The sequence below is a fragment of the Gambusia affinis genome, linkage group LG08, assembly GCF_019740435.1.
Source record: "Gambusia affinis linkage group LG08, SWU_Gaff_1.0, whole genome shotgun sequence".
Taxonomy (NCBI): domain Eukaryota; kingdom Metazoa; phylum Chordata; class Actinopteri; order Cyprinodontiformes; family Poeciliidae; genus Gambusia; species Gambusia affinis.
Genome location: NC_057875.1, coordinates 30,457,890 through 30,481,713, shown reverse-complemented (window position 1 = coordinate 30,481,713; position 23,824 = coordinate 30,457,890). Strand labels below are relative to the sequence as shown.

Below are 23,824 nucleotides of genomic sequence, written 5' to 3'. Positions count from 1 at the left end.
AGTTTTGCAGGCTGGAGCAGAAATGAGCTGCAAGCTGCTCAGCCGCTCTATTAATACCCTCCCCCAGGCGAGGCTCCGCCTCCTCTTGTATCTCCCTTCTGTTTGTAACAAACACATTTAAAATGTTTTTCTTCTTTTTTAATTTTTTGTCTTGTAAAACTGTAAATTAACTAGATAAATTTAAAAATGATTAGGGTTAAAATGAAATAATGTGAAGGGTTACAAAATATAGAATCCAATGATTAGGGTTAGGAATAATTTGAATTGGACAGGGTTAGATCAAAAAATGTTGATTGGGTTAGGACTTTCTCTTTTCTCTCTCCCTTGGGTACGACCAGAGGTTGAGGAGTTGTGGACGACGAGCGACGGCCGATGCATTGCCTATGACTTCCTAGTTAAACTGCCTTAGGGTGGGGGAAGTTGTAGTGAGAAGAATATATATATATTGATATATATATTTCACCCTATATCTGTGAAAATAAAGACTAAAATATCCTGCTTACTTTATTTTACCAGGTCCCATTTTTTTAACATGATTGCAGAAGTATTTTTGTTGACTTTAACATTTCATCAAACTTTGATTAGTTTGACGTTTGTTTGTCTGTGGTGAAGACAGCAGGTTTCTTTTATTCCAGCTTTACCGGAAATACTACTTGTCATGGTTTTAGAATTCTACTCTGGATTCCAAAGGGAGGAACGCTCAAGACCATCACCTTCCAAGTTGATAGAACAACTGATGGTGGCAGTTCCACACCAGGGGTGAAAGTAAGCCGGTAGAGTATGGTACTGTATACCGGTAAAAGGTTTTGTGCCGGTATGCAGCACCAGGAGAACTGCTACAATAAAACCTCATTCAGAACTGCTGCACTTTGAGTTAGAATAGATCTGCTAGCAATAGGGAATTTAAAACTGTTTATAAAGAGTTTTCAAAAAAAAATTATTCCAAAATGTTTCTGGAGTGTCCTATCTTTCTCTTTCCTCCTCCATCCCGGAGCTTGTAGTTTTCGTCAGTAGCTTTCAAACTGTTCTCCGCTTTAACGTCTGTCTGTTTAATACAAAATGTCACAATTAAAAGCAAATGGGGATAATCTAGTTGTGTTTTATGTTAGTTTGCACATTTAAAACAACACAGCACACCTCGAAAACAACTGCTAATTAGCTAGACCAGAGATTTCACTCGTATTAAACAATAGCACTTAATAGTCGCGTCTTCCTCTTGCTCATCAGATTGGTGTGTTTGATTCATGGACTATGACATTTTCAACAAGTGGTCCACAGACATAAAAAAATCCCACTTGCACTAGGACTGGATGAACAATAAACACCTTATCATTTTTAGACTTTAAAATAAAAACTGGGAAAACACCGAGGGACGGTGAATTTGTAATTCAAGCGATATCAAAACTTGATTAAAGTGCAGGAAATAATTACTAAGTTGTTCAAAAGAAAAGATAGTGATGCCAAAGTTATTTCTATAAAATTGAACTTAAATGGAAATAAAGTTACTATTAAAAATAACAAGTACCTTATTACAATTTTACTTTAGTTGCTCTTTTATTAGCAAACGTTCTGCTAACCACAAAGGAAATGAGAACATTCTGACATCAAACTGTTTTAATTTAAAGGAGCAAATTTATACATAAAAAGCAACACAAACTATTATGTGTATTTTTAAAACTAAAACCAGGTTGGTTCAGATACATTTTTCATAGTAAAGATTTGAAACCCGATTTTGTATTTAGAAGAGGAAACACTTTTTCATGAAACAGTTTGAAGAATCTTAAAATAGAAAAATAGTTTTAGAGCTTCCTTTCTGTTTGCGTGGAACAGCTCAACTTGCACAAAAAACTGTGGTGAACCTCCTATTAAGGTATTGTGGAGTTAATGGCTGGAAGAACTGGTGCCCACTCAGGGTATGTGTCAAGAGAGAAGAGTGGAACCCCCCATGTTGCCACTGCCAACAGGACTGCTAGAAGTCCAATCACATTGACACCAAGACCTGCCTTCACCTGTAACAGACAAAGGCAAGGGACTCATGTCATCTCTTTGATTTGAAGCCCTCATTGTGTGTAGGGTTAAAATATTTTAGGGCCTCTTTTTATGCTTCAGGACTCACCATGTCCATGATAGTGATGTGACCATAGGCAAATACAACGGCATTGGGTGGATTGGACACTGGCAGCAGAAAGGAAAAGGATGTGCACAGTGTGGTAGGGATGAGGACATATAATGGGTTAACGTGGATGGCCTCTGCCTGAAACAAGACCAATCATAGACACAGGCTACTTGAAACTACATGATATATCTTGTTTATATCAATCATCAAACAGTCTGAATTCTTCAATCAAACTGGAACATCTCAAAATAAATGTGAAACTGTTGAGTATAAAAGATGAGTTTTCACACAAGTTATGATTGTTTGCATGTGCTTATATACTAGTATTGCTTTTGTTCTTGTTGATAAATGTATGTCTTCACTACACTGTAGGGAAAAAGAAAAGGAAAAAATAGGAACTAAAGTTTAAATTGACTGGTACTAACCACAAAAACCAATATACTGGATTTTAAAACAAAGATTTTGCTGAATGAGTAATTTGCTAATTTCTCCAATGAAAATAACTTTTAGAAAGAATAAAAAAAACAGATTTGTATCTGACTGACACTTTATAAGATTACACAGACTGTGTACTTTCAAAGTGGATCAGTCCATGGACTGCATGTACAACACAGAACAAGATGGCCTACCAGAGGAGAGAGAATGGGGAGGAAGATGGTGATGGTCGCAGCATTGCTGGCCACCTCTGTCAGTGTGGTTACAATGATGCAGGCAACTGTGACAGTCGCCAAGACTGGCATATCACCCAGAGGCATCAGCAGTTTAGCCACCCATAGGGACATGCCTGACTCCTGCAAAAACACACAGCAGCTTTTTTTTTTACTAAACAGTTCAGTCATAAAACTGAAAACAACTGCTTTCTGTCATTCATAAACGAGATATCAAGCCAATGAGATCCTGTACATATGCAAGCTTTCAAAAACCAATTAGGCATCACGAAATCATGTTTGATTTAGAGCAAATTTTATTAGGGATAAGAAAGTTCCTAAAAAATTAAACACATCAGCTGCATGTGACACCTAACGCTGGATAATAAATTAATAATATATATTGCAATAGAGATGCGATCAGTATAGTAGATAATATATCTGATAGAATATTCAATAATTTCACTGAATTCTGATCAAGTATTCTGGGGGTGTAGGCAGAGGAAATACTTTAACAACTTAACCTGTTGCTGTCACAGCCAGCTAAGTGAGTTAGTTGGTGTCACCAAACTAAGTGACATCAACTAACTCGCTCACTCTTTGGTTACCTAGCAATAAAATGTTAAATGACTTGAAAAGCTCAGTTTTATGGTGTCGGCACCATACACTGTAAAAAAAGTCAGTAAAATCAATAGTAAAATTCTGTAAAATATTTTTGTATCAAAATCAAAATCAAATTTTATTTGTATAGCACATTTTAGCAGCAAGGCATTTCAAAGTGCTTTACATCAAGTCAAACACAAAAACACAATGCAACATAGAATCTACAATCAAAACAGAACATCAAGTCAGATTCCGTAAATAAATTTGCAATTGATTACGTTTCAAATACAACTCTAAACAAATGGGTTTTTAATTGAGATTTACAGGAAGTAAGTGTTTCAGCTGTTTTAGAGTTTTCTGGAAGTTTGTTCCAGATTTGTGGTGCATAGATGCTAAATGCTGCTTCTCCTCGTTTGGTTCTGGTTCTGGGGATGCAGAGCAGAACCAGAACCAGAAGACCTGAGAGTTCTGGAAGGTTGATACAACAGCAGCAGATCTTTAATGTATTGTGGTGCTAAACCATTCAGTGATTTATAAACTAACAACAGTATTTTAAAGTCTATTCTTTGAGCTACAGGGAGCCAGTGGAGAGACTTTAAAACTGGTGTTATGTGCTCTATCTTCCTGGTTTTAGTGAGAACTCCAGCAGCAGCATTCTGGATCAGCTGCAGCTGTTTGATTGATTTGTTGGACAAACCTGTGAAGACGCTGTTGCAATAATCAATGTGACTGAAGATAAAGGCATGGATGAGTTTCTCTAGATCTGGCTGAGACATTAGGCTTTTAATCTTGGAAATGTTCTTCAGGTGATAGAAGGCCGACTTTGTAACTGTCTTTATGTGGCTCTGAAGGTTCAGGTCAGAGTCCATCACTACTCCCAGGTTTCTGGCTGATTGCTGGTTTTTAGTTGTAATAACTAAAGCTGTGCACTGACTCTAGATCATTCCTCTTTAGGTCCAAAAGTAATAACTTCAGTTTTGTTTTTGTTCAGCTGGAGAAAGTTTTGGCACATCCACACATTTATCTGTTCTAAGCATCTGTTCAGTGATTGGATGGAGTCACCTGGTGACATCGTAATGTAGAGCTGTGTGTCATCTCCACAGTTATGGTAGCTAATATTATTTCCTGTTATAACCTGAGCCAGTGGGAGCATATAAATATTGAATAAGAGGGGTCCTTGGATTGAACCTTGGGGTACCCCACATGTGACCTTTGACCTCTTTGATGAGACGTTTCCAACTGAAACAAAGAGATCCCTGTTCTTTATGTAAGATTCAAACCAGTTAAGCACTGGACCGGAGAGTCCGACCCAACTCTCCAGTCCATTCAGTAATATGTCATGGTCAACACTGAGGTCCAACAGAACCAGCACTGTGGTTCTCCCACAGTCCGTATTTACATGGATATCATTGAACACTTTTAAGAAGGCAGTTTCTCTGACTGGAATACGGTGGCCGACAGGTGCAAATGCGCAGCAAAAGAGAAAACATGCAAACAAAAAAAAAGACAGCCCCGAATGAAATGCAGCAAACAAAAAGAGAGACGCTAACAAAAAAGAAAACACCCCCGAATGAAATGCAGCAAACAAAAAGTGTTGAAAACGGAAGTGCTCCAGACCACTAGGGGGAGTCAAAGAAAATAGTATTCATTTCTATGGGACCAGATGCAAGATTCAGAGAAAGAAATTTGAAACAAAGTAAAGGTACGTAAAACTATATTTCTTTTCAGATACGCCGTCTTTTATAATATTAGAAATATTATAAAAGAAGAGATATTATATTATTAAAGAAGACATATTATTCTAATAATATTTATAATAATATTATAAATATTATAAAAGAGATATTATATTATTAAAGAAGACATGTTATATTATAATATTTATAATATTATAAATATTATAAAAGAGATACTATATTATTAAAGAAGACATGTTATATTATAATATTTATAATAATATAAATATTATAAAAGAAGAGATATTATATTATTAAAGAAGACATGTTATATTATTATAATATTTATAATAATATTATAAATATTATAAAAGAGATATATTATTAAAGAAGACATATTATATTATTTATAATAATATAAATATTACAAAAGAAGAGATTATATTATTAAAGAAGACATATTATAATATTTATAATAATATAAATATTATAAAAGAAGAGATATTATATTATTAAAGAAGACATGTTATATTATTATAATATTTATAATAATATTTATAATATTATAAAAGAAGAGATATTATATTATTAAAGAAGACATATTATATTATTATAATATTTATAATATAAAAGAAGAGATATTATATTATTATATTTATAATAATATTTATAATATTATAAAAGAAGATATATTATATTATTAAAGAAGACTTATTATATTATTATAATATTTATAATAATATTTATAATATTATAAAATAAGAGATATTATATTATTAAAGAAGACATATTATATTATAATATTTATAATAATATTTATAATATTATAAAAGACGGCGTATCTGAAAAGAAATATAGTAATACGTACCTTTACTTTCTTTCAAATTTCTTTCTCTGAATCTTGCATCTGGTCCCATAGAAATGAATACTACTTTCTTTGACTCCCCCTAGTGGTCTGGAGCACTTCCGTTTTCAACACTTTTTGTTTGCTGCATTTCATTCGGGGGTGTTTTCTTTTTTGCTTGCGTCTCTCTTTTTGTTTGCTGCATTTCATTCGGGGGTGTCTTTTTTTTTTGTTTGCATGTTTTCTCTTTTGCTGCGCATTTGCACCTGTCGGCCACCGTACTGGAAGGAGTCAAAGCGGTTGGTTATTGTTAGAAAGCTATTTAACTGTTTGCACAGCTTTTTCAATAACTTTGCTGATGAATGGGAGGTCAGAGGTCAGAGATCGGCCTGTAATTCTGCAGTAGTGATTTGTCTAGATTGTTCTTTTTATCAGTGGTTTGATTACTGCTGTTTTCAAAGCCTGGGGGAAAACGCCTGATGAGAGCGATGAGTTACTATTTGGATCAGATCTGTCATGTGTTCTGGCCCATCTGCCTGCTTTGTTTTCCTCCTCAGCCCTCACCTCTCCAATCAGCTCATCTGGCTCACCTGCATGCTGCTGCACAATCAGGCTCATGTCATCCACCTGTTCACCAGCAGTCATATTCGGCTCTCAGGCAGGCAGACGGTGCCAGATTTTTGAAAGCCCTCGTGTGAGTAGATATCCAGCGTTTCCTCTGTACCCGACCACAATCTTGACCACATTTTTGCCTCACGGAGTTTACTGCCCTGTCTAGCCCTTGTCGGATTTTCTACTGGATTCTGGTTTCCGGACGTGACCCTGTTTCTGCTTTTTGACTTCTGCCTCTGCCTCGCCCCTGGATTTGTCCACCTGAAATTGCCTGCACGTGCTGGAGCCTTTGCTGTACCCTGACCACTGATCTTCGCCTGTTCCTCGGATAAGTTACCTCTTACTGCCTCTTTATCCTGACCCCTCTCCCAGATCAACCCCAAGGGACTGCTTGTTGTCCCAAGGGACAACAAGCAGTTGTTGTCCCAAGCTACCTAGACGGTGTTTCTCCCTCCCACTACACCTCAAGAAGAAGCTCCTGTCCTGTTGCTGGGGGTTGCCAGTCCCATATCCTGATTCCTCATTAAAGGCTTGTTTCTTTTACTTTGTGTCTGACTGAAATTTTGGGTCCTCAGCTCTGATCGTTACAAGATCAGTAGCAACAACAGGCAGAACTTTCTTAAAGAAATGTGTGGGTAGGACATCCAGACAGCAGGAACTGGAGCTGAGTTGACTTATCGTTTCCTCTAGGGCAGGGGTTTTCAAAGTATGAAAGGGTGAGCCCCCCTCCAAGGAGCACAATGCCTGCTGCGCCCCCCCTCCCCCATTTGAAAAAGTAACTTTAATCGGACTACTGATTACTCCTTGAAAAAGTAACTTAGTTATATTACTGACTACTTGACTTGGAAAGTAACTAAGTTACATTAAAAGTAACTTTTGTTACTTTCAGCAGCTGCTAACAACAACGCTCTGCCTCCTGTGAAAATCACATTGATCTTTGCTAATACTTAATTGTAAGTTATTTTATAATGGTAACATCAACAATGTGTCTCCACTGATAAGGTTGAACTGAAGAGGAGATTGTACAAAAAATAAAAAACGTGAGTAATTTGTGTGGTCCACTGTTGTCTGGAAAACTCCAAGAAGGATTTTAAAGCCCCCCCTACCCCCAGCCTCCAGATTCTGCGTTACGCCCCTGAGTTTGATGTCAGCGCAGCGCACAGATCTCCTCCTGCAGCTCCACAGCTCAGATGGCTGCGACACTTACTGTAATATTAATAATTATAACGGTGCTAACTTGCCATTATAATCATTGCCAACTACGGACACGTTTATTCGTGGCTGTTTTTACGTTTATTGCGCTGTTCATATTGGTCTCGATGTTTGCAGTTTTCTGGAGCGCAACGCGAAGCTCGACGTCATTCAGAGGTAATATATTAACTTGACATTAACTAAGACACAGCGGGACGGATCATCCGGGAAATGATGGACAGGGAGAGACTGAATAAAACTACCTTAATGACGGACAAATTCTGGGATTTATTATGAGTCTCTGCTTATTCCCAACCACAAATGAGTAACTTCACGGTCAAAAACGAGCCCAAAAAGGCGCAACCAGCAACTCATTAAATTTTCAAGCGACTTTTAAAAAAAATGAAGCCCAAAGCCGCTTATAATAATCGGACTTGGCGACAGAAACTGAAAATAGGTCCAGTTTTTCCACCAACAAAATGCGCATCTCCCTCCATTGTTTACATTTCTGTCGCATAGAGACGTCGGTCACTCGACAAGACGAGTAGAGGAAATACGATTAAATAACAATAGAAGATAGTAACGCACAGTGATTTTGATAAGTAACTGTAGTCTGACTACTCGATTTGAAATAGCAACGCGTTAGATTACTCGTTACTGAAAAAAGTGGTCCGACGTCAGTAACGTTACTGACATCACTGGCCAAAACATCCTCTAAGGTGGGAAACATTTCCACTGATCCCCGCTCCACACGCGCACCCCACAGTACCAACTTTTTCCTAAATCCACAGAGTTGATCGTGTGCGTAAAAGACGTTTCTCTCACATCAGTAGACAGCAAGCAGATAGCTTTTCCGGTTTACTTTTTCCCTCGCACCGCGCCTCCCCAAAAGTGCTCTGGCGCCCCCCTGGGGAGGCGCGCCTCACACTTTGAAAACCGCCGCTCTAGGGTTTATAATTAAGTAGTTGAAATTGGGTCATTCCCTGTATTTGTTTTGTTTGGGCACAGCATTAGTACTGACTTTACAGTGGATGTGCAGATTAATCCTCTGATTTTTTGAATTTTCTCTGAAAAGAAACTGGAAAACTGGTTGCAGGCGGCAATAGACTGAAATTCAGGTGGTAACGGTGATAGGAGGGTAATGTTTGTCTTGGGGAACACATGATCCAAATGCATTCAGTGATGTTCTTGACTCTCCCGTTAGCTAAGTTCTTATTTATATCAAGGCTTGAATTACTTCATTCATATTAAGGTAGCATTAATATTTTAATATGTAATTAATATGCATGAATACTACAGTTAAATTACACTCCATATTGTAGTTAGTTGGCATGGTTGATGAGGGTGTAAATGGCTGGATGGACAAGTCTTCTGTTGACATCTTTAATAAACCCTGGACGGGTTGCCAGTCACACAGAAAATCTCCAAAAGGGAATCAAACTTAAAACTCTGAACTAAGAACTTCTGATCACATAATAACAATTAACCATATCTGCCATGGTAAATTATTACTGACAACTATTGTCAGTAGTCCTCAACATTAATATGATCAGGCAGCATGTAATCATATACACATATATGTATTATTGTTATGAAAGCTGAGCCAAGAAAATTTATGTTTGTATCAAACAAGTAGCCCTTGATACTCTGTACCCATGAAGAAGCTCCCAGTCTCTAAAAGGTTAGTGACCCCTGGTGTAGACTGTTGAAATGACAGATGGGCAAATTCTTCCATTGTTTTAAAAAAACAAAGGTCAAATAAGGAAAATATCCTGCTCAGAACACTCCTCAGCTCAGCTAAACGAACTACAGAACATTTAAAAATATTTTGACTGAAGTCATTGATTAAGTTTATGACTATGATGAGTATTAGCAAACTGTGTCTGCTGAGGTATGATCGGCATGCATTGTGGAGAATTTGAGGCATTTGTTTCACTCGAAAAGGTAAACACAACCTTTGCTCCTTCAGCGAGTGCAAATCCTCCACCAACCAGCAGGGCAACCTTCCATGGCATCAAGGCTTGAAATTCGTCCCAGGAGATCATGGCTTCTGTATCAGCAGAAAAAAATTTTGTTATATTTTTATGTAATATGGACAAAAAAGTTAACAGTTCGAAACAAGTAGATGTTACCATCAAGATTGTAATTTATTTGCTTATTAATACTCTTCAGTTTGATTTAATTTATTTTTACAACCTGTGTTTTAAACACATAGGTTTGGAAGTCCCATCTATATAATTACCACATTTAAATAGTGGAAGTGCTTCCCCTTAACCTAATGTTTCTACCAGGCGGTTTGCACCTCTGATGGGATCTGGGCTGGAGGTGAGCAGCTGTGAATAGAAGTTACTGCAGAACCTTAACTGCTAAAACTAGAAAAAGATTGAGCTCATAGCATTTGGAGCTCACAAAACATCACATAAACATCAGCGAAAATACTTTACCATTTAGACCACAGAAACAAACAAACATGCCACGATTACATAAATCCAGATGTCCCAAAAGCAGGGTGGACTGGTATAGGGGCTATCGGGGGATTCCAGGTAGATCCCAGCGGAGAGATGCGCAGCGGCTCGCTGTTCATGCAGGGCTGGCCCAAGGTAATATGGTGCCTTAGACAGAATCATGATTTAGACTCCCTGAGCCCTTTCTACTAAGAACCTCAGCATCACTAACAGTGTTTAAATATAGATTTAGTGAAATCCATGACAGGGAGCCCATTATTTGACTGAGTTTAAAATCAATCACTGATTACTGGTTGTTATTTGCTCTAATGTATTTGTGAACAAACTCAGCTCTTACACCATATGGTAGCCATGGTAACACAACAATCAAAATATCCAGATGATTCTTTAAACTTTTACAAAGTAAACTTCCTAACTAAATCTTAAATGTACAATTAATTTTTTTTCTCTGCTGAATGCATTAAATAAAATGTAACAACATTGTCATTCTCAATGAATGAATGCTACAGGTTTACATCTATAGTCTGTGTTACAATTAAACCGTTTCTAGGGACCCTTGAATGTTTGGAGGGGCCCTACCAGGGCCTTTCCTTGCCTTGATATCTGTGAGGACTTTGTTTTCTCTGTGCTAATTGTGTTGTTATGTCTTCCCCTTGATTGCTGCCACCTATCCCTTGTTTCCCCTGATTACCTTCCCTTTGTATTTAAACCCACCTGTGTCTCTTGTTCGCTATCGGGTCTTTGTCGAATGTTGTGTCAAATGCTTAATATATTATATTTGTGTGTACTACTAACTGCTACCAGCGTCTGAGCTCCTAGCTTTTCTGCTCACTTGTGCTGCCTGGACTTTGTGTACTGAGAATCATCATTAAAATCATCATTTCTCAACAACCTGGGTCCACTACGTCTATCCTCACCACCACAAAACTCCATTTCATGACAGAAGGACCAGACCAGAAAGAGGTGATGTTAACGACTTCAGATGAAGGACCCAACCGCAAAAGGAAAGAGAGAAAAGAATCTAACAATATTGTCCTAGTGGACTTTGAACGCCTCAGATAGGCCTTCAAAGAATTCTTTGAAACAGTGGCTTTCCCTGCTCCACCAAGATACAACTTGATGTAGCCACCAACTGTATTATCGCTCTGAGGTACTGGACTCCTCGTCTCCCCTGGATGGACTTAAAGGAACTGATACAGGAGATGGAGTGGCACTGCCAAGCAGCTCTTGCTGTTACAATCCACGAACCATCACCGCCAAACACGGATATTCCCATCTTCCGCTCTCCGTCATCCTCCAGCGGACCTTCCCCAGCCATTGCTGCCCGCCAAACCTTCCATGGCAGGTCCCGCCCTGACCATGCTGGTTTGTGTTGGACTGAGTTTGTTTTATTTACTTGTGTTCTCCGTTGGACTCTGTGCCACCCTGTTTGGGTTGTTTTTGGATTTCTTTGGACTTTAGAGTAGCTAAAAAACTGAAAACCACCTGGTGGCTGAGACCAGCACATCTTCTGATCACTAAGATCCAAAACGTTTGTAACTTTATAAAGAAAAGAAACTCAACAAAACTTGTTCAAATGAATGACCCAACAAAAATAATAATCTCAGCAGTTAATTTTTCAACAAGTTGTTGAGCAATTCTGTGCATTTCGGTTCCATTACCTAAATAAAAAAAGGCAACTCAAAGACCAACTGACTAGCAGGAATTTAAATTAACAAAATTAGCTAATCAACCACAGTTATGTTCAAGGGAGCATTTATTAATAATTAAAAATAAATATCAAGCCTGAAAACCTAATAGTGTAACGGACTGAATGTTATGTTTTTTAAAGTAATCTCTACTCGGCTTGCGGAGCGCATGCGGTTCTCAAGGCAACGGGTGTTCTTTCATGACAGAGAGAGTAAAAAGGTACGAGTGGTTTTGAATGATCACCTCTTTGGGTTATTGTACCTTTACTGTGGCGCATTACAGCCGCTGTAGTTTCTCAACGTTCAATAAACGACAAACGTGGACTAATTCCTTTGTTCGTCTGTGAGTATATGTCTAGGGTCCCCAAAGTGGGTGCTGGAGGGCTGGCATCCTGCATGTTTTAGTTCTCTCCATGGTGGCACCAACAACCTTTTCAGCATGTCAATGTTCTTCTTAGGCCTTCTAAGATCCAGGTGCTTTAAACCAGCACCCACTTTGGGGTGCTGGTTCATTTTGTAGCAATTCAAGAGCTACCCAGCTTTTATTACTCTGCAAAAAAATTCATCAGCACAGAAACTCCAAAGCACTCAAAGAAGCAACTGTATATACTTTGTCATAGTACCTCCAAGAATTTCAAACTACTTTCACCCCTAACCATAACTGATTGATACCTCCTGGCCTCAGGTTTGCAACCAGTTCCTGACTATGAGAAACCAACAAATTCCTCCTAGTGTCAGAATCTCACAGAGGAAGAAACTTTGTCAGGTTTTCTATCATTTTAATATTTCTGCTATAACTGATGGATATTTGCATATAAAATGAGTCAATAGTTTCATTTACAATTTTTATGTATTCGTGTCATGAGGTAAATCTCAGCCAGCTGATCTCAGTCTCAAAAAGTTTGGGTACTCCTGTTGAATGGTGTTTTGAGATTTTGTTCAATGTGCCCCTTTTTAACTTTTAGCACATGCCTCTCCAAAGGTCCCTGCACAGCCTGCCACCACTGGACTCCAGAGCAGTGGATGATAAATTTCACTTCTCTATCTGGCAATCTGATGTACAAGTCTGGCAGAATTGCCAAACCCAGAATGGCACTTGTCTTTACATTGTGCCAACTATAAAGTTTATTGGAAGGGGGATTATAGTGTGGGGTTGTTTTTCAGAAGCAGGACTTGGCCTCTTTGTTCCAGTGAAAGGAACTCTGAATACTTCAACATAACAAGACATTTTGAACAATTCCATGCTACCAAACTTGTGAGAACAGTTTGGAGCTGTCCCTTCCCTTTTCCAACATGACTGTGCACCAGTGAACAAAGCAGGCTCCATAAAGACACAGTTAGCAGAGCCTGGTGTGGATGAACTTGACTGGTCTGTACAGAATCCTGACCTCAACCCAATAGAACACCTTTGGGATGAATTATAGTAGAGATTGGGAGCCAGGCCTTCTCATTCAAATTCAGTATGACCTTATAATTGCGCTTCTGGAAGAATGGTAAAAAATCCCCATAAACACTCTTAAACGTTGTAGACAGCCTTAATATGTGAGTCAAGGCAGGTGAGCGAATACTTTTAGCAATATAGTAGTATACTGCCAAATATAAGAAGTATATCTATTGGCTACAATCTAACAGTTTGTCATATAAGTGCACCATATTTGTCTAGTTTAAACAATATTCTGGCATGCAGGAAAGTCAGAATATGGATTGTAAAGTTTCGTATTAAACTCAGCACAACTACCGTAGTTTGAAATCAATTGACACCTATACTCTGTTAATTTTGGCTACTTTTTATTTAATCCTTGATAGATTTCCACAGAGGTACATCAGTTTGTACTTCACAGAAGCAGCTTGACTTGTCTTTCGGAAGATCATTTAAGTAGAATTCCCATCCATGACTAAGTCAGCTATTTAAATATCTTCCAAAACGATTACTATATTTGTACAGCCTCTTAATTAAATTTTCAACAATATTACCATATTATTACCATATTTCTTGTCAGGTCCATGGGCAGGGACAATAAAAAACAAGAAACCCAGTAGCAGAGCCACAGTAGCGTCTGTGATGTAGCCTGAGTGACTGTCAAAGAGAGGAAGAAAGAAATTAATATTGATGTAGCTTCTCATTCATCCAGGACATTATAACATTATAAGTGTTTGAGTAGAAGGCTAAACTAAACGTTTTGTCGTTTCTAGAAGACATTTGCCTATTGCCTCTTCAGTTCTGAACATGGTTGGAAAAACAGATCAAAAAGTTGTAATCAGAACAGTCACACTGAGAGGGTCTTTAAAGTCATAGGGGTAACGAGAAGAGACCAAGATCTCTTGATCAGCTGTTAGCAATTGTACAGTCCCACGGAAATAAAATCCGTTTCAAATTCTGGTGGCATTTTATGAGGGTATCACACTGTTAAAGTAGCGCCACCAGCCAAATTTGTCCTAACCTCTCACACTTCACATGCACCAATATCAAAGCGGAAGCATAAAAGCAGCTTTTTTTAATTACACATTTTTCAAAACAGAAACACAGGGAATGCTAATGAAGCACTTTTCTTTATGTCTAATTTTCCCAGGTTTACCTTTGTCTTCTTTGCAGTTCCAGTTTCAAGGACTCAAGGATTAAAGGATTTCTATTGTCATACTATTTCGCAATTGCTTGCTTGTGGTATGAAATTCAAACTCAGGTCCCAGACCAAGAATTCAAATGAATAAGTAATGGCGTACGCTATACTCCATATGTGTGTAAATATATAAATAAATTTTAAAAAGTAAGATGTAGCTTCGAGGCAATTCTGGTCCACCATCCAGCGTCTCTGGAGGGGGAAACAGTACAGCACCAACACTGTCTATAGTGGGGATGGTGTGCTGCTGACCTCGACTCGGTGGGCAGGGTACTTCAAAGACCTCCTCAATCCCACCAACATGCCTTCCATTGTGGAAGCTGAGCCTGGGGACTCTGGGTTGGGCTATTCAATTTCTGGGGTCGAGGTCGCCGAGGTGGTCAAACAGCTCCTCGGTGGCAGGGCCCCGGGAGTGAATGAGATCTGCCCGGAGTTCCTTAAGGCTCTAGATGTTGCAGAGTTGTGATGGCTGACGCAACTCTGCAATATTGCATGGATATCAGGGGCAGTTCCCCTGGATTGGCAGACTGGGGTGGTGGTCCCCCTGTTCAAAAAGGGGGACCGGAGGGTGTGCTCCAATTACAGGGGGGTCACACTCTTACGCCTCCCTGGCAAGATCTATTCAGGGGTTCTGGAGAGAAGGGTCGTTCAGATTGTTGAACCTCGGATTCAGGAAGAGCAGTGTGGTTCTGGTTCTGGTCGCGGAACACTGGACCAGCTCTACACCCTCTGCAGGGTCCTGGAGGGTGCATGGGAGTTCGCCCAACCAGTCTACATGTGTTTTGTGGACTTGGAGAAGGTGTTTGACCGTGTCCTTCGGGGAGCCCTGTGGGGGGTTCTCCGGGAGTATGGGGTACCGGGCCCTTTGATACGGGCTGTCAGGTCCCTATATGACCGGTGTCAGAGTCTGTTCCACATTGCCGGCAGTAAGTCGGGCTCGTTTCCGGTGAGGGTTGGACTCTGCCAAGGCTGCCCTTTGTCACCATTTCTGTTCATTACTTTTATGGACAGAATTTCTAGGCGCAGCTGAGGTGTTGAGGGGATCCGTTTTGGTGGCCTTAGGATTGCATCTCTGCTTTTTGCGGATGATGTGGTCCTTTTGGCTTCATCAGGTCGTGATCTGCAGCTCTCACTGGAGCGGTTCGCAGCCGAGTGTGAAGCAGCTGGGATGAGGATCAGTGCCTAATCCAAGGCCATGGTCTTGAGCCGGAAAAGGGTAGAGTGCCTTCTCCGGGTCAGGGGGGGTGTCCTGCCCCAACTGGAGGAGTTCAAGTTTCTCAGGATCTTGTTCACGAATGAGGGAAGAAGGGAGCAGGAGATCAACAGGAGGATTGACGCAGCGTCTGCCGTCAAGCTGGCGCTGTGCCAGTCGGTTGTGGTGAAGAGAGAGCTGAGCCAAAAAGCGAAGCTCTTGATTTACCGGTTGATCTACTTTCCCACCCTCATCTATGGTCATGAGCTTTGGGTCATGACCGAAAGAACAAGATCGCGGGTGTCTGGGCTCTCCCTTAGAGATAGGGTGAGAAGCTCAGTCATCCAGGAGGGACTCAGAGTAGAGCTGCTGCTCCTTCACATCGAGAGGAGCCAGTTGAGGTGGCTCGGGCATCTGGTTAGGATGCCTCCTGGACGACTCCCTGGTGAGGTGTTCCGGGCACGTCCCACCGGGAGGAGGCCCCGGGGAAGACCCAGGACACGCTGGAGGGACTATGTCTCTTGGCTGGCCTGGGAACGCCTTGGGATTCCTCCGAAAGAGCTGGAAGAAGTGGCTGAGGAGAGGAGAGTCTGAGCCTCCCTTCTGAAGCTGCTACCCCCGCGACCCGACCCCTGGTTTTGGTCTGCTCTGCATCCCCAGAACCAGAACCAAATGAGAAGAAGCAGCATTCAGCATCTATGCACCACAAATCTGGAACAAACTTCAGAAAACTGTAAAACAGCTGAAACACTGACTTCCTTTAAATCTAGACTGAAAAACCACCTAGTTAGGATTGTATTTGAAACGTAATCAATTACAAATTTATTGACGGAACCTGACTTAATGTTGTGTTTTGATTGTTGATTCTATGTCGCATTGTGTTTCTGTGTCTAATCTGATGTAAAGCACTTTGAAATGCCTTGCTGCTGAAATATGCTATACAAATAACATTTGATTGATTGATTGACTTAAATCAAGGTGTGACTGGACATCTGATTTAATATAGATGTGTAAAAATATATAGAACATATGAATTAAGATATGCAAATAAATGTGACTCACTGAGGAAAGAGAGAAGCCCAGCCAGGCATGAAACCTGGAGATCTGGTTAACCACAACACCACCATCAGCAGAAAAACCATGCCAGTGAAGATCTCCTGAGGCCTGGATAGATAAAATCAATTATAGCAGATAGAATAAATAATGTGTAACTAACTGCAAGGATTATTTATGTAGCATGCCTTAGTAATACAATTTTTTATACTGAATTAGTCTATGAATGAGTGACCAAGTAATCACCTGACTGCTCCCAATGACTTGTATTCTTCCTCTATAACTTTTCTTGCTGCTTTCTCTTTCCCAGACTGCACTCCATCACACTGCCACAGGAACGTGAAGCTGTGGAGACAGTGTGTAGGTGTCTACTAGGAATTATAAAATGTAAGAAATAGGAGTACTAGTTGAATCCCTAAAATGTACTTTAATTTCCAGGCTTAGAAAAAAAGCAAAGTTTTTCTTATTCAGTGTTATCTTTATTGTGTCATAGCTGCCCTGCAAAGTTTTGCTGTTCACAAATATCAAAGAGAAACTAGAAGGCTTTCCCAAAATAATTGATGCAATTACAAAGAAGGCCATCAATATTTGTAACCATGTATTGCTTGTATATCACAGTAAGATCTTATTCCATCAAGCAACATATAATTGTTTCCAATGAACTGTTTATTACTTTCTACACCAGGGGTGTCAAACTTATTTTCATTTTGGGCAAATCAAGATCATGAATGCTTTTAGAGGGCTGGTTGTGCCCTCTTGTGCCTGTGAAAAATGTTCAGAGTTCCAATATGCTGACCAGAAGTTGAACCCTCTGTTTGAAGAATAAATAGCTCTTTATTTTATTCCAATGTACAAAGGGTTTGTTCTGTAGTTATGATGGTAGTTATAAATAGTCTGGTGTGTTCCACTTCACTTGTGGTAAAACGTAATATTAATGACACTTACTGTAGCATGTGACACTGTAATAACACTTAATGACATCTTCATAACTGTTGCTACTTGTTTCACTTTACTTGACGTAAAAGTTAATATTAATGATTAATATAGCATTTGACATGTAGTAACACTTAATAACATTCTTATTTCCAACTTTATTTCAGGTAGGGGGAAATAATAATGACTGTTAAAAATTTTGACAGTGTAATGACACTTAATGACATCTGTGACTAGTCCAGCGATTAAGAGAAAATATAACAATTATAATGATCTCATAACTGTCAGTTAAGATTAACAACAAATGACATAGTTATGTAATAACACACAAAGATACATAACATTTTAAATTTTGATAACTGACAACTGTTATGACATATTTATGACAGATGATTCATAGTTAATGTTATGTTGTCATAACAAAGACATTTTTGTCTGACAAGTTGTCATAGAGAGATTTTGGTCTAGATTAATATCAAATTGTCATAACAAAGATATTTTGAATTAAAGATGCGGGCAACCTCGTGCAGCCCTCGCAGCCAAGCGCTGCTCCGGCCTATTGGCCACCGCGGGTGTTCCAGCCACCGCAGAAGCACTCACACAGTTTCCAGAGCCGGCGCCTGCTCACCACTGCAGAAGCTGTCACGCATTTTCCCCACCCATCTACCAGGCCTTACACATGAATGTGTTCGCCAGCGCTCTCCGACACGCAAAAAAAATGAATCTGGTGCAGATAAGTTGATGCAGCAAGGAGATACAACACTTTATTTTTTCCTGGCGAGTATGTGAATTTCATAGTCCATCTCTTTGTCATTTGTAGGCCAATGCTGCCCTCAAGTGGAGAATTACTGAAATAGTTTCTAAAGGACATACTTTATATTATTTGTAGCCAAAATTAATACATTTTTTTACTCTGACCCACAAAACACAATTAGTAAAAATACAGAAATATCTAATGATTTATATTTACAGAATAATTATATATGAACATGGCCTATGTGTGACAAATGCATTGTTCTGTATTTAATGGGTTGCTTTGATGTTGTTAAATGTTCTTGGAGAATTTGTTTATGTGAACAGCTATATTCATGCTGATTCTTCTCACTTATGTTAATATTATCAGTATTGTGTTTTCAGCAGCACTCCCTGCAGAACTAAAAATCTCGTGCAGATCGACAGATGTAGCGAAGAGATATTGCTGACAGTTTAACCTAGGGGTTGCAACAGAGTCAAATTACATTTCAATGTTCTGGGGCTCTTTAGAGGTGAACAAAGGTCTTACATATCGAGTTTGGTGCCAATCGGATCATCCATGTGTGATTTAAAGACAATCGTACGAATATGGCGAGGGACTGATATTCGCCATTTGGCCACACACACACGGTTCAGCCAGCATTGATATTTATGTCAGTTTACACATGATTAAACCTATATAAATAACAGAGAAAAAGTTAGACATACAGCAGGAAAAAAGGTGACTTCCTGTCAGAAGTGGGCAGGTCTAAGGTGATGACATAAAATGACCATAACAATGTGATCAGGACTGCTCTGTAGAGATACACATGTGTACCATGTTTTGTAATTCTACGTTAAAGGATGGCTTCAGGCTGATCATTTAAAATATTCTAGGGGGTAATACAGAGAAATTAGGCCACACCCACTAAATTTTAGCATGGATTTCTGTCAGGGGTTGGATAATGATCCATCCTAGTGAGTTTGAAGCAGCTCGGCCCGAAACTGTGAAATTCAGAGCCAAACGTATGGCAACGGTGATACAGGTCAACAAATCAAACAGCTGCAGCTGATCCAGAATGCTGCTGCTGGAGTTCTCACTAAAACCAGGAATATAGAGCACATAACACCAGTCTTAAAGTCCCTACACTGGCTACCTGTAGCTCAGAGAATAGACTTTAAAATACTGTTGTTAGTTTATAAATCACTGAATGGTTTAGCACCACAATACATTAAAGATCTGCTGCTGTTGTATCAACCTTCCAGAACTCTCAGGTCTTCTGGTTCTGGTTCTGCTCTGCATCCCCAGAACCAAAACCAAACGAGGAGAAGCGGCATTTAGCATCTATGCACCACAAATCTGGAACAAACTTCCAGAAAACTGTAAAACAGCTGAAACACTGACTTCCTTTAAACCTCAACTAAAAACCCACTTGTTTACAGTTGTATTTGAAACGTAATCAATTGCAAGTTTATTGATGGAATCTGACTTGATGTTCTGTTTTTATTGTTGATTTTATGTTGCATTGTGTTTTTGTGTTTGATTTGATGTAAAGCACTTTGAAATGCCTTGCTGCTGAAATGTGCTATACAAATAAAGATTAATTGATTGACTGATGGATTGATTGATTGAAGCCGGTCGGGGGTGGAGTCCACAACACACCAACATGTCTTCTGTCTCTGGACACAGTTTCATGTTGATTAGTTCAAAGGGGTAAGTTTGCAACCGTTCACAGTAAAACATGACACTTCCTGTTCTCAGGGGACGTGGCCTAAGTGATGTCATCATTTGACCTTTGGGTATTGTAGGACATCCGATGACAATCAATCACTGAAGGTTTGGTACATCTGAGTGGTTTTGTGTGGGAGATATGAGTTTTGTGTTTCATGACGAGTTGGTGAACTTTGACCCCTGCTAATCCCCCTTCAGCATGCTCAAAAACTTTGAATAGGCCATGCCTTATGATCAGACTGAGAGAGTTTGAAGCCAATCAATCGAAATCCCTAGGAGGAGTTCGATCAAATACGAAGGCTGTAAACGTCAAAAATGGGTCAAAATCCGAACTTCAATCCAAAATGGCTGACTTCCTGTAATACTTGCACTATGACATTAATTGTAAATTCTGAGCGTCTTGGTGAGCTCTACAAGTGTACCAAATTCCATGTCTCTACGATGAAGTAAGGGAATAACAAACGGTCTTTTGAAAATTGGTAGGTGGCGCCGTTGAGCCATTTTTTCTGCGATTTTTGCAACGAACTGAAAATATAAAATTTTTAAACAGGCTTGACGCGTCTGCCAACTTTGGTGAGTTTTTGAATATGATAAAGCCCCTGAGGGGGCAGAAAAAGAAGAATAAGAAACAGTACAAAAACAATAGGCCTTTGCAGCACTTTACTGCTCGGGCCTAAATATTTATGAAGACTTATTTGTGTTTATGTCAGTGTTATGCACACCCCTTCAAATAAAGTGTTACTGAATTTTTTAATGTGCTATTATCAGTTTATTGGAAGTAGAAAATATTGGCATAATGCATTTGTGATGTTCTTAATGAGCTACAATTGAAACTTAAAAGTACAAAATAAGTTTTTGTCTTTTTCTTTGTTGCAACAGTGCTTCTTGACAATATCATTGAAAAGTTGTTGTCTTCCATTAAATGGTGCCATGATTTCAGAAAAAAATGACTTTTTGCATCAATCATTATACCCATAAAGGATTCATAGCCCTATGTTATGTGTTATGGCTTCATTGCAAATTATGTTACTTGAATCTCTTAGGATCATAGGTTGTTTTAGGGTTTTTGGGGAGAGAGCTGTTGTTTTGTTCACTTGTTATCCATTTGCCTTTTAGATTTGCCTTGTTTCTGTTTTACTTTTGTTCAGTCATTCCCAGTTATTTTGAATTGGATTATTTTATCACCAGTCTGGTTACACACTGCTATGGGATGGTATCCCCTTCTTCAACCAGCATTTATGACAAGTAAGTCAGCATTGTTGTGCTGGTCACCTGGTACAAACAGCAAATCCAAGCCGATGTATAGTGTTCATTGGGGTTGATGTGCAGGGAGAACAGGTCTATCCTCTCCACTCCCACAGTCTGCTGGAAGCTTATTGTGATGCTGAGTGGAGGTGATCATCATCATGGAATCTCATCTTTATATCTCCCCTTTATAAAATTACCTCCAGATATGGAAATGTATTTCCTCTATGTCCTGCTGCTCACAGGACTTGACAGGTTTTTCATGGGATCTGCCCACATACTCAACTCTGCTGCTTTACTCTCAGAATAATTTTCTATAGAAATGAGGCATCATCATTTAAAGGAAAATAGACAGGATTTTAGATTTATTGCCCAGGTTTGTAAACTAAACATAAATTTCCTTAGTTCTGCCTGTTGTTGCATCTGAACTGACTGAAACAGTAAAATCAACCCTCTCATAAGGTGTTTAAAAACAGTAGTTATCAAACCATTGATAAAAAACAACAATCTGGGCAAATCACTTCTACAGAACTACAGGCTGATCTCCAACCCTCCATTCATCAGCAAAACTATTGAAAAATCTGTTTCAATAGTTAAATAGCCTCCTAACGGTGATGCCTTTCAGTCCGGTTTCCATGGTTACCACAGTACTGAGACTGCCCTCATGAAAGTGTTCAATTATGTCCACATAAACATAAACTGTGGAAGAACCACAATGCTGGTTCTGTTGGACCTTACTGCAGCTTTTGACACTGTTGACCAGGACATATTACTAAACAACTGAAGGGTTGGGTAGGTCGCTTCAGTCCAGTACTAGACTAGTTCAAACATAAACTACTGAAACAAGTTATGTTTGTTTCAATAAGTAACTTCTCATCAAAGCAGACATGTGTGGGGTACCCCCAGGTTCAATCTTTCAATTCTCCCATTAACTCAGGTTATAACAGGAAATAAGACTAACTATGCATAACTGTGCAGATAATACACAGCCTTACATTATGATGTCACCAGGAGAATCCATCCAAGCACCTGAAGAACATTTCTAGGATTAGAGGACTAATGTCCTCTAGAGAAAGTCATTCATGTTTTTATCTTTAGTTGCAGTGTCTTACAGGTCTGCCTAAAGAATCAATCCTCCAGTTGCAGCTGATCCAGAAAGCTGCTGCTGGTGTTCTGACTAACACTATCTATAGAGCACATCACCCACATCTAAAGTCCTTCCTTTGAGAGAGACTTTAAAATATTGTTGTTAGTTTATAAATCAGTGAATGGCTCAGCAGCAGAATACATTAAAGCTCTGCTGTTGTATCAACCTACCAGATCCCTCAGGTTCTGGTTCTGCTCTGCATCCCCAGAACCAGAACCAAACATGAAGAAGCAGTACTCAGCTTTTATGTACCACAAACCTGGAACAAACTTCCAGAGAAGTTGTAAAACACATGAAACACCGAGTTTCCTTTAAATCTAGACTAAAAACCCACCTGTTGAGAGTTGCATTTGAAACATTATAAATCAAACATTAATCAACATTCTGATGTGTAATAGTGGCACTTCACAAAATGTAATGCCTCAATTGTTGACTTTGTGTTCCTTGTCATTCTGTTTTTGTGCTTATTTTTTCTTTGCTGTTTTTCTTAACTGCCCTGTATAAAATGGATTAACAGCCACATGACCTGTCAAAGTAATAGCTACATATATTACAGTGGTCAGCCTGAGGTTAAACACAATTATTTGTGAAAAAACTCAGGTCAGACCAAATATTAAGAAATTAACATTATTATGAACAGCTAAAACTCCAAAAGATCAACTCAAACTTTGCACTACATCACACTGTGGGTGTTTTATTTTTTTAAAATATATAAATGTCTGCCCTGTAATGGACTGGCAACCTGTCCATGGTGACCCTGCCTCTCACCCATTGACCTGTGGAAATAGGCACCAGCACCCCTGGCGACCCCACTAGGGATAAGCGTTTTAGAAAATGGATGCATAGAATGATGAATATAAATGTCTAATCATATTACATTCAATCGTATTAAACCATACATAGGAGTCAATAATTATTAATTATTATGAAGCAGAGCTAGATTAGATGATTTAACCCTTTCGTGTAAGAATTATGATCCTTTGAGTCAGGATTTTTTCCAAATTTGTTTTGATTCTCTCAATGCATAAAAAAGGTAGGAACATTTTTTCTTTAAAAAACATATATATATATATATATATATATATATATATATATATATATATATATATATATTTAGGTGATCAATTGTAATTTTCTCCAAATGCAAAGTTGTTATTTGAAAAACACATCAGTAGTATTGTTCTTTAGGGGTTATCTGATGTCACATTATTTTTTTTTTACCTGCAAGAGTCATCTACAGTAGAAGGAGAGACCGGGTCTGTCGGCATGCTTTTTTTGTCTGTCAGACATATTAGATTTTATAAAAATAATTCCTTGCATTTTCAGCTGA

At 39.0% G+C, this 23,824-nt stretch overlaps 1 protein-coding gene across 1 annotated transcript in view; it reads right to left on the bottom strand.

Annotated features, from left to right (window-relative positions):
• Positions 1–1,557: 1,557 nt before the first annotated feature.
• The window catches only part of slc13a1 (solute carrier family 13 member 1), a 44,795-nt gene continuing 22,528 nt past the window's right edge, over positions 1,558–23,824 (bottom strand). Inside the window, exons 10-16 of the mRNA XM_044125213.1 lie at positions 16,952–17,050; positions 16,715–16,816; positions 13,828–13,919; positions 9,645–9,739; positions 2,746–2,907; positions 2,117–2,254; positions 1,558–2,009 (exon numbers count right to left, since the gene is read on the bottom strand). Of these exons, the coding sequence (XP_043981148.1) occupies positions 1,866–2,009; positions 2,117–2,254; positions 2,746–2,907; positions 9,645–9,739; positions 13,828–13,919; positions 16,715–16,816; positions 16,952–17,050 (832 nt within the window). The 3' untranslated portion in view covers positions 1,558–1,865. The remainder of the gene's footprint in view (positions 2,010–2,116; positions 2,255–2,745; positions 2,908–9,644; positions 9,740–13,827; positions 13,920–16,714; positions 16,817–16,951; positions 17,051–23,824) is intronic.